At 50.6% G+C, this 15,993-nt stretch overlaps 2 protein-coding genes across 2 annotated transcripts; one reads left to right on the forward strand and one right to left on the reverse strand.

The window, feature by feature from the left end:
- Nucleotides 1–676: 676 nt before the first annotated feature.
- On the reverse strand, nucleotides 677–3,847 carry ARF5 (ADP ribosylation factor 5). Its single transcript, XM_055307450.1, has 6 exons — nucleotides 3,663–3,847; nucleotides 3,067–3,147; nucleotides 2,588–2,697; nucleotides 1,912–1,983; nucleotides 1,258–1,383; nucleotides 677–1,152 (listed from the first exon to the last, which is right to left on the reverse strand). Exons 1-6 carry the CDS (start codon nucleotides 3,727–3,729, stop codon nucleotides 1,066–1,068), a joined length of 543 nt encoding a protein of 180 aa, XP_055163425.1. The 5' UTR covers nucleotides 3,730–3,847; the 3' UTR covers nucleotides 677–1,065.
- Nucleotides 3,848–6,774: 2,927 nt separating this feature from the next.
- On the forward strand, nucleotides 6,775–11,998 carry GCC1 (GRIP and coiled-coil domain containing 1). Its single transcript, XM_055307626.1, has 2 exons — nucleotides 6,775–8,190; nucleotides 9,080–11,998. The coding sequence occupies exons 1-2, from the start codon at nucleotides 7,159–7,161 to the stop codon at nucleotides 10,373–10,375; spliced, it is 2,328 nt and encodes a 775-aa protein (XP_055163601.1). The 5' UTR covers nucleotides 6,775–7,158; the 3' UTR covers nucleotides 10,376–11,998.
- Nucleotides 11,999–15,993: the final 3,995 nt, after the last annotated feature.

Raw genomic sequence — 15,993 nt, forward strand, 5'->3', positions numbered from 1 at the left:
TCAAAGAATGGATAGTGTGAACCACACTTGGACAATAGCCCACCCTCCTGGTTCCATACATACATTTTCCTAGGCCTCCGTGGTGGGGGTGTGGTAGTAAAGGGCAGGGATGTCTTCCCAGGTAGGAAGTCCAGTGCACAGTGAGGAGCTTTCACCCCCAAGGATTAAAAAGGTCCTACCGATGTTTTATAAAATAAGGCTAAGAGACTACTAGTGACACAATCACCAGTGTAATTTTAAAGATTCAGATTCTTGGGCTTCAGACCAGTCCTTATGAATCATATTTCTTGAAGTACACCTCAGGACCGTATTTTTAATAAATATTCCCCCCCCCCCGTATTAATGTTCATAGTAATCATTAAGAACCACTGCTCTAAGTAGCTAGGAGATAGAGAGGAACAGGATGTATGGGATTTACAGATTCACAAAGGTAGAGCCTGTTTACTCTCAACAAAGGTCCCCGGGAATTGGGGAGGGAATGTGGTACCTGAGGTACTTGTACCCTCGAGAATAAGGTGGGTGAAGCTGAGCTACATGAAGGTAGCAGTGTGTCCGCAGGCGCGCTGGTGGGAGGGTTGGCGCCACAGCCTTAGCTGCTTTGAGTCTCCCCCATATCATATTGTCTCTTTGTACCCAACAACACCCCCCCCCATTCTAGGCTACAGACAACACTGTGTAGAAACCACAGCAAATTTATTACTCAATATCCATCATAGCACCACCCGGAGCCCTCACCTCCCCTCCCCACCTGGCCCCAAGGGTACACCCAAAATGGAAAAAACAAAAGTAAACCCAGATCCCTGCTCCTCCTCTGGAAGAAAGGGCCTCAGCCCTGGAAGTCCCTTCCACAGTCCGAGCAGGCAGGAGAGCAGACCCCTCCGTGCCCGGAGAGTGAGACTCCAGGCTCAGATGACAGAGACAACATGCAGGCAGGAGCAGGAGCAGAGGCCTGTGTCTGTGGGAGAGGAGTGGGAGGGAAGGGCACCGCCTGAGGAGTCCGGGAATCTGGTTGTCCCGGGGATGCACGCGGGAGCTTCCGGGCAGCAGGGGCCGGCCCCTGGTTGGTTAGCGCTTTGACAGCTCATGGGACAGCCAGTCGAGCCCATCATACAGGCCTGTGCCTTGGGTGGCACAGGTGGCCTGAACGTACCACTGCGGGGGGGAAAAGGAAAGAATGATCAGCAGCAAGGAAGAAAAGGGGATGCCCTGACTTCCCACCCCAGCCTGTGGCTCCCTTGGGAGAGGCAGCACCCTCACCGTGCGGCTGCGCAAATGCTGCAGCCCCAGCTTGTCGGTCAGCTCGCTCACAGGCATGGCGTTGGGCATGTCCTGCTTGTTGGCAAACACCAGCAGCACCGCATCCCGCAGCTCATCCTCCTGCAGCTGAGGGAGGTGAAGGGGATGGAGTCTGGAGTCCTAGCGGAGTCTCCAGGCTTCCTCTTCCCTGCTGTGTAGGGGAGCACCCTTTCCTACCTCCTACCAGATTTGTGGGAAAAAAAATGTAATACTGCATAGTCTACTGCTGAACACAAGACAGAGTCATAAATCAGCTTGGAGCCATTTGGACTTATATCCAGAAAGACCCTTTTTCTAATGACTTGCCCTAGTCAAAATGACAACATTTCCAAATGGGAAAACAAGAATGTAAGATGATATTTCTCTCCACCACATATAATTCCTCCTTTCCCCACCAACTTCTCAGATATGAAGACATGAAAATTCAAGGAAAAAGTCAGTCATATGCCTTTCACCCAACTCAAATTCAAAACAGGGTGAGATACTCCTTGTGTCTGCATCCACAAAGGGAGACATTCAAAGCCTGTGAGCTATTTCCTGACTTTCATGTTAGCACAGAGATCTCAGAGATCTGTCTCCAACGAGGGCTCAGCAACCAGGGCTCTGGGTGCTCACCATCTTCTGGAGTTCATCAGCAGATTCCTGGACCCGCTCTCGGTCATTACTGTCCACTACGAAGATGAGGCCCTGGGTGGGAAGGAAGAAAAGACAAGCAATCACTCTCACCTGGGACATAGCCTAGTCTGGCTCTTTCTCTTTTTCCCATCTTTGTGTCTAAACCTTCTCATCTAGTAAATTTTCACTAAGGTTCTGCAGACATGCTGGCACAAACTGGCGACATCCTGCGAAGGATACAGACTCTGCCCTCAGGCAAGCAGTGTAGCTAGAAGAAGTGCACGGGAACAAGGAAAGATGAGACCAGAGCTAAATGAGGCAGCATGAGTGCACCCGGCCGGCTCAGTCGGCAGAGCATACAACTCTTGATCTCGGAGTTGTGAGTTCAAGGCCCACATTGGGTGAAAGCTTACTTTAAAAATAAATAAATAAACGAGGCCACATGGCCTCAGAACCCTGCTTCTCAGGAGAAGCGTAAGGTGGCTAAGTCTCAGAAGACTATGGCCATTTCTGAAGGATGAGTAGAAGCAAGCCTACAAATGAGAACAGAAGGAGGTTAACGTTTTTTTTTGTTTTTTTGTTTTTTTTTTCCCTGGCTTGGGGGCCTAGCCTATGCCAACATCTTGGTTTGGAGCTCTAACACCTTTTCTCCCGGGGTTGGGGAGCCCCACCCCACCTGAGTGTTCTGGAAGTAGTGCCGCCACAGAGGCCGAATCTTGTCCTGGCCTCCCACGTCCCAGACTGTGAAACAAATGTTCTTGTATTCTACTGTTTCCACATTGAAGCCTGGAGATAATGGGAAAAAAAAATATGAGAACAAAGTCCTGAAAGAAAGGAACTCATTAAATCTGGGTGGATTCATCAGAGACATATAAAACCAGAAGGCAACGACGAAGTCCCATGGGAACAGAACCCATGGGAACAGAACCGCAGAGGACCGGCAGTCCACAGACCAGGCGGGGCTAGGTCACATTCACCCTGCCTCGGCACCATCCAGCAACTAAAGGTAACTGTGACCCACTTCTCAGGTGGCAGTGTCTGGTGTCAGGGTCAGCTCACTGCACGGAGATAAGGGCCTCAGGCAGAATGGGGAGCAGCCCCTGAGGCGGCCTCCCATCAGCCTCCCGCTCCTCCCCGCCTCGCCTCAGAACTCACCTATGGTGGGGATGGTGGTGACAATCTCCCCCAACTTCAGTTTGTACAGAATTGTGGTCTTGCCAGCTGCATCCAAGCCAACTGCAACCGAGAGGGGCATAGGGATGGAGACGGGAGCGAGGGAGCCCTCTAGAGATCAGGGAAGGGGAGAGGCCAGGACAGCTGATGGAGACTGGGGCGGAGAGCCCTAGCGCCTGCAGGTGCGCGCTGTTCTCCACCTCCGAGGCCTTGAGACCAGTCTGGGTGGTGAGCACCAACTCGTGCACCGAAGCGGGCGAGGCGGGAGAGGGGTAGGGGTCTAGGAGGAGGGCTGCGCTCCTTTTAAAAGTCGTCTCCAAGGGCGGAATCCTCCCTTCTTACCAGCCTGGCTGGGGCGGAGGGAGCTTCACCCCACCCAGGCCCGCAGCTCCCGGGCTCAGGCCCCGGGGTCCGCGCTGCAGATCGCGACCCGCCCGAGAGCAGTGACCGCAGGGGGTTAGGCGGCGGGTGACTCGGGTTCAGAGACCCGGCGGAGCTGGGCTCGGAGGGACGCGGGGGCGGGAGGGCTGCGCGGGGGCCGACGCTCCGGTCCGGGCCGCGCGCTTGATCTGCCTCACCCATGAGGATCCGCATCTGCTTCTTCCCGAAGATCCGCGAAAAGAGCGCGGACACGGTGAGGCCCATGGCGGGGCCCGGGGGAGGGGGTGCGGGCACGGACGCGGGGTGCGGGCTGGAACCGGCCGGCCGCTGGGGGATGGGGCGCAGCAGCAGGAGGAGGAGGCTCCGCCGCCGCCTCCGCGCGTCCCGGCCCGCCCTACGTCACCGCGGGCCCGCCCCCGGCCGGGCCCCGCCCCCGCCCCGCCCCTTCCCCGCCCCCAGGCTCCCGCTCGGGCTAAATCAGAAGCTCAGCGAGTCTCCGCAAGCTCGCCGCGTCCCGCCCAGGCTTAAAGAGGGGATGGGTCTGGGTTTCCCCTCGTTTCTCGAGGGCCGGCAGATCTGTGGCTGCTTCACCGGCAGCCCGAGCGGGGCCGAGGAAAGTTTACAATGCTCCCCAACGGCCCCTGACCCTCAGCTTAAGTGGCCGGCCTCTTGGGCTTTGGTTTGTCGCGTCCAGCCCACCCTGCTTTCTGGTTTAGCTCTAGCGAACTAGCATCATCCACTGTATGTATGCACCACCCTCCTAGGGGAGCGGAAGCTCTGTGAACGCGTCTTAGTCTGCTTTGGCCCCTCAGCGCCCAGAGAGGGGCTTTGAGCGTTGCAGGTAGTTCAAGTGACTGTAGAATCTCGAGAGGAGTGAGAAAGAGAGTTGGTGGAAAAAGGGTGTCCAAGCGCTAGCTGGCCTTCTTGGTTTTGCAATCAGCAGAACCTATTCCTGCATGCTGGACAACAACGCCTTTGCCTCGATGGCCCCGGGCACAATGCTTTTCAGTAGATCCAGGCAGCTTTTCTGAAGCTTCTTCACTTTGCCAGAGACCTGGGAACCCGGATTTTTAATGCACACCTATCCAGGAATTTATGAAACTCTTGTGGCTTTAGACTCAAAGTGCTTCGTAAGTAATTTTCCCACTCAGCAACCAAGGGGGAAATAGCAAGACAGGAATTAATTTAAATTGTGTCTATGGCTGAGACTGGGTCAGTGCCAGGCACCTAATATATGCTTAATAAATACAGTACTTGCTGGTTTGAATGGACTAATAGGCTGCTCAGTGGAGCAAGGACAAGCAATTTGAAACTGGATTGCCAGTAGGCTTCTAGGATCAATTGCTTAGGGACTGGACATGGTGAGGGGAGCTGAGAGTCAGAGAACCTTTATTCATTCAGTCACTCAACAAATATTGAATGCCCACTATGGACCATTGTTCCAGGTCTCAGTCAAATCTCAGTTCTGTCCCCACCCACCCCCTCTTTTGGAGGGTTTAGCTTCAATCCTCACAACTCGTTTATTTTCTACAGAAGGAGACTAATATCTGCCCTATCTAATGAGGTTATGGTGAAGATTAAAATGATAATATATCTGTATGTATGGTGCAGCTGGATGTTATCTGGGCCACTAAGAAACTAATTAGGTCTGAATAGGCCTCCAGGGTCTGCCCCATCCTGACCTGAAAAGTCTGTAAAGAGAACAGACTTTGGGCACTAGGTATGAGTGAGTCCATGACTTTCCTTTACTCTTCAGCCATAGACTTGCATTCCTAAGAAGGCTTTTTACAAGGTTGAAGAGTGCATTTAAAAGAGTCTCGATATAATAACTAGTGACCGAGTCAGGTCAGTTCTACAGCTTTTTAGCTCTTTTAATTAGCTTCTTCCTTTGCCCTATTTTCATTGCCCTATTTCATTACCATATCCTCTTCCTTAGGACAAAAATAGTGTCCTTACCAGTCGGCTGCCCCTTGGTATCTTCAACCTGTGATACAAGTCTGGATGATGCCACTCAAGATTAAAATTGTTTAGTGTCTTCTTAGCACCCAAGATAAAATCGAAAGGCCTTAATTTGTCTCCGCCTATTGTGCCAGCCCCATCTGTTGCCACCTCCTTCACATACCCTAAGCTACTGCCATGAAATGATTCTCAATGCTTTCTGGGTAAACCAGCCTCTCTGAAGCTGTAGGAGTCTGTTGCAATCTTTCCCCTCTACCAGGAATGCTTGGTTCCCTCATCTTTAGTCAGATGGACAATTGCTACTCATGCTTCAAATCCCTGAGTATTTTCCCTGAGAACATTCTCTGCCTCCCCTAGACAGGCTGCCCTCCTCTTCACTTCCACGTCACTTTGAAAATCCCCATACATACTGGTATCAGAGCAGGACTTGTGTTTGTAACACTAGATAGAAGAAGCTCCTTGAGGACAGGACCTTATCTCTTCATAGTGGTCACCTGGAGCAGCACTTGGTGAGAGTTAGACACATATAGGTAGAATTCCTAGTTGTATGACCTTGGGCATGTTATTTAACCTGTGTCTCATGTTTCCATCCACTGAGCAGAATAACTCCAAGGGCTTAATATCAAAACTCTCGTGAAGGTCCTGGAATACAGTTGGCACATACGATGAGGGTCATGGCCATAGGGTGCTCTCTACAGATATTTGTTGAATCAACTCAGCAGAACTCAGGAAAGGTGCTAATAATTTTTTTAAAAGATTTTTAAAATTTACTTATTCATGAGAGACACACACGGGGCGGGGGGGGGGGGGTGGGGAGAGGCAGAGACACAGGCAGAGGGAGAAGCAGGTTCCACGCAGGGAGCCGGGCGCGGGACTCGATCCTCAGACCCCAGCATCACGTCCTGGGCTGAAGGCGGCGCTAAACCGCTGAGCCACCCGGGCTGCCCAATGTGCTGATAATTTTTATACTATATACCTAATAGGTGCCAAAACTGTCCTATCAGGGCTTACAGTTTTCGCGGTCTAAATGGGAGTCTTACTTGTTGATCCTTAGCGACAGAGCTAAATGTGGGGAAGCGTCGCTCATCCGGGTGTTTGAGGAGGACCCAGTGTGACGCTGCGCACTGTTCCTCGCTCATCCGAGCCCGAGGGTAGGCTCAGGCGCCCCCACCATACCATTGTCACTCCGGAATCCCGGGCTTGGTGGTCCTGCGCTCGCAGCCGCACCGAGTTCTGAACCGGTCGCCTCCCACCCACCGGCCGAAGTAACTCCACCCACCACGCGCCCACTGGGGGGCGGGGCCAGTTGCGTCACGTGTCGTCACTTCCAGCGGACCCGGAAGCGCCGTTCTCTGGCAACTGCAGTCAGGAAGTGGGGATGGGATTACGCTCCGTTTAAACTCTTGGCCGGCCGTGGGCTGAGGGCCGGCCGGGACTGCTGTGGCCTGGGCGAGCGCGGAGCGTGGGGCGGCTTCTGGGGCAGTACAGGCGACCTCCGGCCGTGTGCTCCTGGAGCCCGCGTCGCCCCGCCTCTAAGATAGGACCCGCCCCCGCCCTCGGTGCCTGGGACCCCGCGGGCGCTTCTGCCCGGCTGCCCAGCGCTCTGCGTCCGGTCTCCGACAGCGGGGGGAGCGGGTGTGCGGCTTCGGGGACAGTTCTGTCCCTGTCGTTTACTGCCCCCGCCAAGGTCTCCGCGGGCCTCTTCTGACTGACGTCGAGCAACCGGTTCTGAACATGGAGAAGTTTGGCATGAATTTCGGGGGCGGACCGAGCAAGAAGGACCTGCTGGAGACCATTGAGACGCAGAAGAAGCAGCTCCTGCAGTACCAGGCACGTCTCAAGGATGTGGTCCGCGCCTATAAAAGTCTGCTGAAAGAGAAGGAGGCTCTAGAGGCCAGTATTAAGGTGCTGTCGGTATCCCACGAGGCGGATGTGGGCCTCACAGGTGTCCAGCCTCCAGGCCTCTCTTTCCCTGACTCTGCAGATGACCGATGCTCCACTCACAGCGAAGATAGCACTGGGACAGCCACGAGCTTGGATACTGCGGCCAGTCTCACCAGCACCAAGGGTGAGTTTGGGGTAGAGGATGACAGGCTGGCTCGTGGCCCACCACCTCCAAAGTCCGAAGAAGCCAGCGGATCAGAGAGTGGCGTTAGCAGTAGCAGTGGAGATGGAGCATCTGGGGGTGGAGAAGTGGACAAACGGCTGCACCAGCTGAAGACTCAGTTGGCTACTTTGACCAGCTCTTTGGCTACAGTCACCCAGGAGAAGTCTCGCATGGAAGCTTCTTACCTGGCTGACAAGAAGAAGATGAAACAGGACTTAGAGGATACCAGTAAAAAGGCAGAGGAGGAGAGGGGCCGTCTGGAGGGAGAATTGAAGGGGCTGCAGGAGCAGATAGCAGAAACCAAAGCCCGACTTATCACCCAGCAGCATGATCGGGCCCAAGAGCAGAGTGACCATGCCGTGATGCTTCGTGAGCTCCAGAAACTGCTGCAGGAGGAGAGGACTCAGCGCCAGGACTTGGAGCTTCGGCTGGAAGAGACCCGAGAGGTCCTGGCGGGGCGGGCATATGCAGCCGGTCAGATGGAAGGGTTTGAACTGCAGACCAAGCAGCTGACCCGTGAGGTGGAGGACTTGAAAGGTGAGCTACAAGCTCTTCGAGAAGAGAAGAATCGGCCAGACCCTCGGCTGCAGGAGCTTCAGGAAGAGGCCGCTTGCCTTAAGAGCCATTTCCAGGCTCAGTTGCAGCAGGAAATGAGAAAGGTAATTATTGTCATGTCCTTCAAACATTAGTCATTTAGCCTGAAGTGGAAAACATTAGGGTTTTTTCTCCTTTGGTAATTAGAATTAAGTGGCTGCACTGTTGATTTTTGATGCTATTCAGAATGTTGCACTGGGAAATATGGGAAATCCTGGAAAATCTGTTCCATGGGGTGTTGACAGTATCCACAGAATGCACTTCCAACAGGATGTGGACTCTGTTAGTGTAAGGCTGGTTTGGAGCCAGACGCCTCTGAACTTCTGAGCAGTGGCATCTTACCAGCTGTGCTCTGTGGAGCAGTAGAGTGGCAGCTGCGTGGTGAAAGGAGTGTGTATGCCTACGGGTATATGTATTATTTAGGTAGTGGTATATGCCTGGGGGATCAGGAGGTGCAAAAGGAATCTTCTCAGAAGTACCCTCTTATAATTGCTTCTCAACAGTTTGCCTGTTCAGGAAAGATGTGCTATTTTACACTGCTCCTTTCAGTGTGGAGAGAGATCCAACTGAGTTGTGAACTTCTGAGAATATTGGGAGAGGAAAAGAATGTCATGTGATTTCTTAGTAGGATTTGGGGAAACACGATAAAGATAATATGCTTCGTATGTGAGCCTTGTTTATGGTAGGAGAAAGTGGAAGCACTAAAGCAGAACAACAGCAGATTTACAGAGGTTCTTAATATTGTTTGGTATAACGTATCTCTGGGAGCAGAACCCAAACAGGTTATAGGAACTTTCGTTAGTATCCAGATCAATAGAAAAATCCCCAGTTTCCATTCTTTTTAGGTCATCCCAATCCCATGACCCCTTTGCTCCCCTCTCCTGCTTTCTCAGTTTGCTATAGGCGTTTGTGGCTTTTTGGGAATGCATTTCCATCTGTTCCTTTGTTTTACAGACAGCCCTTGCAGAAGATCAACTGCGGCAGCAATCTGAGGTAGAAGAGCAGAGAGTGGCGGCCCTGGAGAATCAAATATCTGAGGTGTCTGAACTACTGGGCACCTATGAGAAAGCCAAGCAGAAGGACCAGCTGGCCATCCAGAAGCTAAAGGAGCGCATTCTGCAGCTGGATCTGGAGAACAAGACACTGGCTCTGGCAGCCTCCAGCCGGTCCCCTCTAGACAGCCATGGAGAAGAGTCCAGTCTGGATGTCAATGTCCTAAAGGATAAGATGGAGAAGCTGAAGAGGTTGCTGCAGGTGGCAGCCAGGAAAAGCCAGGTGACCCTGGATGTGGAGAAGCTCTGTGACCTGGAGATCATGCCCAGCTCAGAGGCTGCTGACGGGGAGAAGGCTTCCGTGCTCTACTACCAACAGGAGCTGAAGCAGCTAAAGGAGGAGTTTGAGAGGTACAAGATGAGGGCCCAGGTGGTCCTCAAGAGCAAGAACACCAAAGACGGTAATCTGGCCAAGGAGCTGGAGGAGGCCCAGGAACAGCTTGCAGAACTGAAGGAGAAGTATATCTCATTGCGGCTGTCCTGTGAGGAGCTCGAGCGCCAGCACCAGCAGGAGGCTGAGGACTGGAAGCAGGAGCTGGCCCGGCTGCAGCATCTCCACCGGCAGGAGCTAGAGCGGAGCCAGCTGGACTTCAGGGACCGCACGCTGAAACTCGAAGAAGAGCTGCACAAGCAGCGGGATCGGGCCCTGGCTGTGCTGGCTGAGAAGGACTTGGAGCTGGAGCAGCTGCGCTCTGCAGCCTTGTCCTCTGGGCTGCCAGGTCGCAGAAGCCCTGTGGGGGGCGGGGGGCCCGGAGAGCTTGCCGATGTGTCTGCCCCAGATAGCCTGACGCAGGCACTGCAGCTGGCTGCAGCCAACGAGCCCACGTTCTTCCTGTATGCGGAGCAGCTGGCCCGCAAGGAGGTGGAGATCACATCACTGAGGAAGCAGAAACACAGGCTGGAGGTGGAGGTGCATCAGCTGCAGGATCGGCTGCTGGAGGAGGGGGAGCGGCACCGTGAGCGGGTCGGAGCCCTACAGAGCCACATTGAGAAGAATATCAGGGACCAGAGCAGGGAGGGAGCCAACCTGGAGTACCTCAAAAACATCATCTACCGCTTCCTGACCCTGCCCGACACCCTGGGCCGCCGGCAGACGCTCACAGCCATCCTGACCATCTTGCATTTCAGTCCGGAGGAGAAACAAGTGATCATGCGGCTTCCAACCGGTGGTAGCTGGTGGCCTTCTGGCAAGAGATGATACCCTTTTCACTAACTCCCGACATTACTGTGCCTACTGTGGGAAGGGACAGACTCTGTTTCTACTGCCTCTTCTATTACATTATCAATTTTTTTCTTCACTGTGTCGAACTGGGAGAGTCTTTAATGTGGGGTGGGATTTTCTGCCAAACGCCATTAAGGCCACATTGTCCTTGGGCCCTAGAGATACTGGAAATGTCCCCAAGATTTCCTCGGGTAGTGTGCTTGTGAGGGGGAGAGGGTGGCGAGATGAAGACTAGGAGGTGCCAAAGTTGGGGAAGTGGTGGGAATCTTTTAAAATAAGACTTTCTGATTTAGTATTATGCTCCTAGCCCAGAACCAGGAGTAAACGTGACTCCAAAGGGAGTTCAGTTATTTCTAAACCCCCACAAGGACCAGCTGTTTACTCTCCATCTCATCATAGTCTGAGTCTGGTCCACTGCTGCCCCAATTTTCTGGGGACATAAATCCAGGCTGGAGAGAGGGACCAAGAAGTTTGAAATAGTGACAGATTGTCTGCTGTTGTCCACAGATTCTTCCATTCTGGAACTGGGAAGCTTGGTCTAGTTGGGGCTAGGTTATGGCCTGGTCGGTCTGGACAAAACACACCACTGTGTCCATCCTGTAGAAGGCCCTGAGCACCATGTCTGTCTTAGGCATTTCCTGAGTAACCTGCTTTTCGCCCTGGATAGGGTTATCGGAGGCCTCTTGCATTTGACCCTGCCTTCACCTATCTGCCTCAGGTTGGCCTGAGACTGTGAGTGAATGATTTTGCTAGCTTTCCTCTGTGTTGAATTTCCATTAAGAAAAAAATCCTGGCTTCTTATAGAGAGGGGTCCGATTGGGAAACTGATCCTGTCTGGATACAGAGAATTACCTCAGAGATTTACAGCCTCCTCACCATCGCCCCCGACCCTCAGCTGTTTCTGCGGCTTTGTAGGGACAAGGAAGAGGAGGAAGATTTGCTGATTGCAGAAGATTGCTGTGACCCTCCCAAGAGAGTGGTGGAAGTTTAGGAGGAGCTGCGGCGCTCGCTGACCTGTGAATAGCATTCTGGCTAAATCTCCAGTCCCTGCAAGCCAGGGTATTCATGGGTTGCTGTCACCAGGGTGTTTTTCCAACTCCTTTAGGGGGTAATAGAGTTTCAGTACACAGTCCTCATCTTCCCCACATGTGTTACTACAAATTTTCCTCCTTTCTGTTTTTCTTTTCTTTTTTTTTTTTTTTTTTTTTAATGTTTGGTCTTGTGAAAGTAGCTTTGATCTGTGCATAAAGAAAGGGGACCTCAGGCAATCTGGAAAGAAGGGACTCAAGAAAGTTGGGTTGAGACAGTATCAGTTCCTCTATTCTCTCCTTTCCCTCATCTGCTCTTGCTGGCATAGAGATCTTTGGACCCTAAAGACCAGTGCTTTACCACTGACTGGACTAACATGTATCTTTCTGTTATTTCACCATAGAAACCTGATTTGTGTAGGTTTGGGATAGCAGAAGACTTTGCTTACATGTTCTAATTGGGAGGCTGGGTGGGTACCTTGGACTGTCTACAAACAGCAGACTTAATGAAGCAGATGTGATGTGTTCAAATGATAACAGATCATGGAATCATTAAATCTGAACAACCTGACCTCTGTGCTTTCTTAGTGAGATGCACACATACATACACATGCATACACACAGAATGTGAATATAAATGGTGAATAAAAAGGATGGAGATAATATATTAATCCATGAGTTTGAGGGGCACCTGGGTGGCTCAGTGGGTTAAACATCTGACTTTAGCTCAAGTTGTGATCTCAGGGTCTTGAGGTTGGAGCTCTGCATCCGGCTCTGTGCTCAGTGGGGAGTTTGCTTGTTCCTCTGCTCTGCCCCCTTCCCCTTGCTCATGCTCTCTCCTGTCTCTCTTAAGTAAATTTTTTTTAAAGCTTTTATTTATTTATTCATGAGAAACACAGAGACACAGGAGAGGGAGAAGCAGGCTTCTTGCAGGGAGCCCAATGTGGGACTCCATCCTAGGACCCTGGGATCACGCCCTGAGCCACCCAGGTGTCCCAAGTAAATAAAATCTTAAAAAGTAATCCATGAGCTTGAATCTAGAGAGGAATGTCTCAATGCTTTACCTCAATTACAAAACAAATTTTTCAGCCTGGAATTACGTGTGTGTGTGTTTGTGCTACAAGGCTGTAAATAAGCAGCTACACTAGAAAAAGCTTTCTCCTAGGTTTGGTGAATGGGCTTGAAACTTCAGTAATTGCTGCTTGAAACTTTAGAAGTAATCAGTGTATTGAATGCTTTATTATGCTTCAAATCATGGTTCACAGTATCCTGGAAAAATTTCTGAGTATTTCAAACTAAACTAAAATCATAATCATCATTTAATTGTCTTAATTAACCCGATCCCCTCAAATGTAGCATATATTTTTATTGTTATTTCTAGGTGGTTTTGGACAGCACAGAAAGATCCATAGTCATAGCTGTTTTCCTAGGACTAATCAATCATTCCTATGCTTTTTATTTTTGAGAAGACACCACAGGGGCAAAGAAGCAAGTCAAGTTCTGATAAATAATTGTTAAAGTACTGATATTTATAAGCCCATGACTACTCCCTACTGAAGTGGAAAAGGCATGGTCCCTTCCTACCTTTCAGAAGAACACAAGTTCTTTGTCTCCCCACATTTTCCTCCCAAATATGTTTTCCAGTTGCCTGACTGGTTTTCCAGTGCTACTACATACTCTGAGAAAGGAAAGGGAGAGAGAGGAAAAGAATTGGGATCAGATACAGTCAGAGAAAAATAAGTTTTCCCCTGGCCTTGGTTCCAGAATATCGGACAGTACATGAGGTGTGTCACTAAAGGAATGAGACAACCTTATTTATTACCACCCAAATTGGGAGGATTGCTGAGAACAGATGCAGGGAGAAGGGGGCAGGAAGGCAAGTTGATTATTCTAAGGGCTCTCAGCTTTCCTCCTCCACTCTCCTCTCTTGTTGGGGATCTCCTCTCTGGGGAGCAGATAGCCATATAATTATGCCCCAGATGTAAATCCCCAGAAACTGCCACTACAGGGTTGTGTTTGGTAACTTGCCAAGTGTACCAGCACCGTGTCAAGCCATTCACACCCATTATATCATTTACTCCACATACATGTTGCTATCCTCCCGTTTTTACAGATGAAGAGAGGGTGGTTGAGAGGTTAAATTTGCCCAAGTTCACATAACTGGAAATGTCTGAAACAGGTTTGGCTACCCAACACCTGCTCAATCTGGGTGTCCTTTCTTAGGACTTGTGAGGGTCAGGGCCTATCTCCACAGGTGACTTCAGGGATGGAGAGATGGATTGCTAGGTTGAACTGGGTTGGTTCAAATGGGGAGAAGGTCTCCAGCCATAAATTGCAGTCAAGCAATGTTGCTACGCCTTAGAGTTAAACAGGCGACATTGGTTCCTTATAAAGAGCCCTAAAGCTGTCCTCTCCCCCAGGTTTTAGATGACTGCTAATTTTTAGGACTTGGATCACTAACAAAACAAAAGGAGGGCTGGGTATCAACTATTGCTGTGTGGTTCCAACTATGACCTCTAGTAAGGAGGGAAAACAGCTTGGGGAATTAAAAATAGAACACTAATGAATGGGTCACTAATCTTCAGTTCCTTTTACTTCCTCCCCCTCTGTCTTTCCATGCTTCTCTAGGCAGCCTGGTTACCCCAGGTTGATGGTTTTGGAGCAAGGAACTAGGTTCACACATTCTGGGTTGAAATCTCAATCCAATCTCCTGTCAGTTCTGTGACCTTAACAAATTAATATTACTTAAGTTTCTTATAATGGGGGTAATACCACCTATTTCAGGGTTCTGTCCTCATCTTTTTTTTTTAATTTTTATTTATTTATGATAGTCACAGAGAGAGAAAGAGAGAGAGGCAGAGACATAGGCAGAGGGAGAAGCAGGCTCCATGCACCGGGAGCCCGATGTGGGATTCGATCCCGGGTCTCCAGGATCGCGCCCTGGGCCAAAGGCAGGCGCCAAACCGCTGCGCCACCCAGGGATCCCTCTGTCCTCATCTTAAAGAAAAACTAAGTATATAAAGAACCAGCCCAGTACCCAAAACAAAGTTGGTGCCAAACCATGTTTGAGTATACACCGCCCCCCACCCCGCCCCCGCCACCCAGAGTGTTTAGGTGGCAGAATGGAGGTTAGACTGAGCTCTCTGGATTTAAGTCCAGTGTTTCTTAGCCACAAATCTTGCTGTAAGCAAAAGTAGAAATAACAATGGCCTTTTGGGGTAGTCTGGGTGGCTCAGTGGTTTAGCCCCACCTTCAGCCTAGGTCTTGATCCTGGAGACCCGGGATTCGAGTCCCACGTCAGGCTCGTTGCATGGAGCCTGCTTCTCCCTCTGCCTGTGTCTCTGCCTCTCTCTCTCTCTCTGTCTCTCATGAATAAATAAATAAAATCTTAAAAAACAAAACCAAACAATGGCCTTTTGTGGAGTGCCTGCTAGGAAGCAGACTGCTCACATTTCCTCTACATTATTTTATTTACTTATCATACCAATCTTGTGAAGTGTATCTATTTTGCAAAGGAGGACATGGAGGCTTGGCAAAATGAGATGAATTGCCAAAGGCCCAGGGCTGGTAATGGCAGAATCGGAATGCAAACATGTTTATCTGAGGCCATGCTGTCCCCTGTCAAAATATTTTGGAGGTTAGTATTTACAGTAGGGTCCCTAGTCTTTATCTTAATTCAGCAGCTATCAGGTCTCTGAAAATACAGCTTCAGTCTAGACAGTATCACAGACCCTTCCCGGGGCATCCTATCCTGGCAGCTTGCATACTCCACTGGCCTATCTGCCCAGCATGTGGCTTTAGTCAGCTGAGTTGCGATTGGAAGGCGTCTGGAGGCCTAGCTTGTTCATGTTGGGTTTGCAGGCCTTCGCTGGGTCACCTGGTCAGTTTCCATTTCCCGAAACTGGGATCCTCCACACCATTCTCTCTACCTCAAGGTCCTTCCCCCAGTGCCATCCCAACCTGGATGCTCCTGCCCTTTCACGCTTGGCTGGAATGTCACTTCCTCCATGCTGATTTCTCTGATACTTAGCCATGTGCAGTGCTTCCTTCTCTGAGGTCCTTTGCGATTTTTTTCATACTGACCTTGGGCACAGTGATTTCCTGTACTTTATTATTATTTTTTTTAGAGAGGGAGTTGTGGCGGGTGTGCAGAGGGTGAGGGAGAGAGGGCTCCCTAGCAGGCCCTGCACTGAGTGCGGAGTCCTAGGCAGGCTCGATCTCATGACCTGAGCAAAAACCAAGAGTTGGATGCTTAACTGACTATGCTGTCGGGTGCCCCTCTTGTACTTTTATTTTTAAACTTACTTCTCTGTGTCTTTGACTAGCCTGTAAATTCCTCAATGTCATGCCCCATGCCTTATTCATCTTTGTACTTTTAGGACTTCTCATTCCTGGCACTTACTGAGTGCTTAATACAGAGCTGACTGGATGGAAAAGAGGCTGAAAATACCAGTCTCATAGGATTCTATAACCTCGTCCACCATCTGCCTTCCAATTTGTCAATTAATCCAATAATATTCTTCATAGGATTTTTCTTCGTCTTGAAAAGGATCTTGTTAAGGATCA

The sequence above is a fragment of the Nyctereutes procyonoides genome, unplaced genomic scaffold, assembly GCF_905146905.1.
Source record: "Nyctereutes procyonoides isolate TBG_1078 unplaced genomic scaffold, NYPRO_anot_genome, whole genome shotgun sequence".
NCBI classification, from domain to species: domain Eukaryota; kingdom Metazoa; phylum Chordata; class Mammalia; order Carnivora; family Canidae; genus Nyctereutes; species Nyctereutes procyonoides.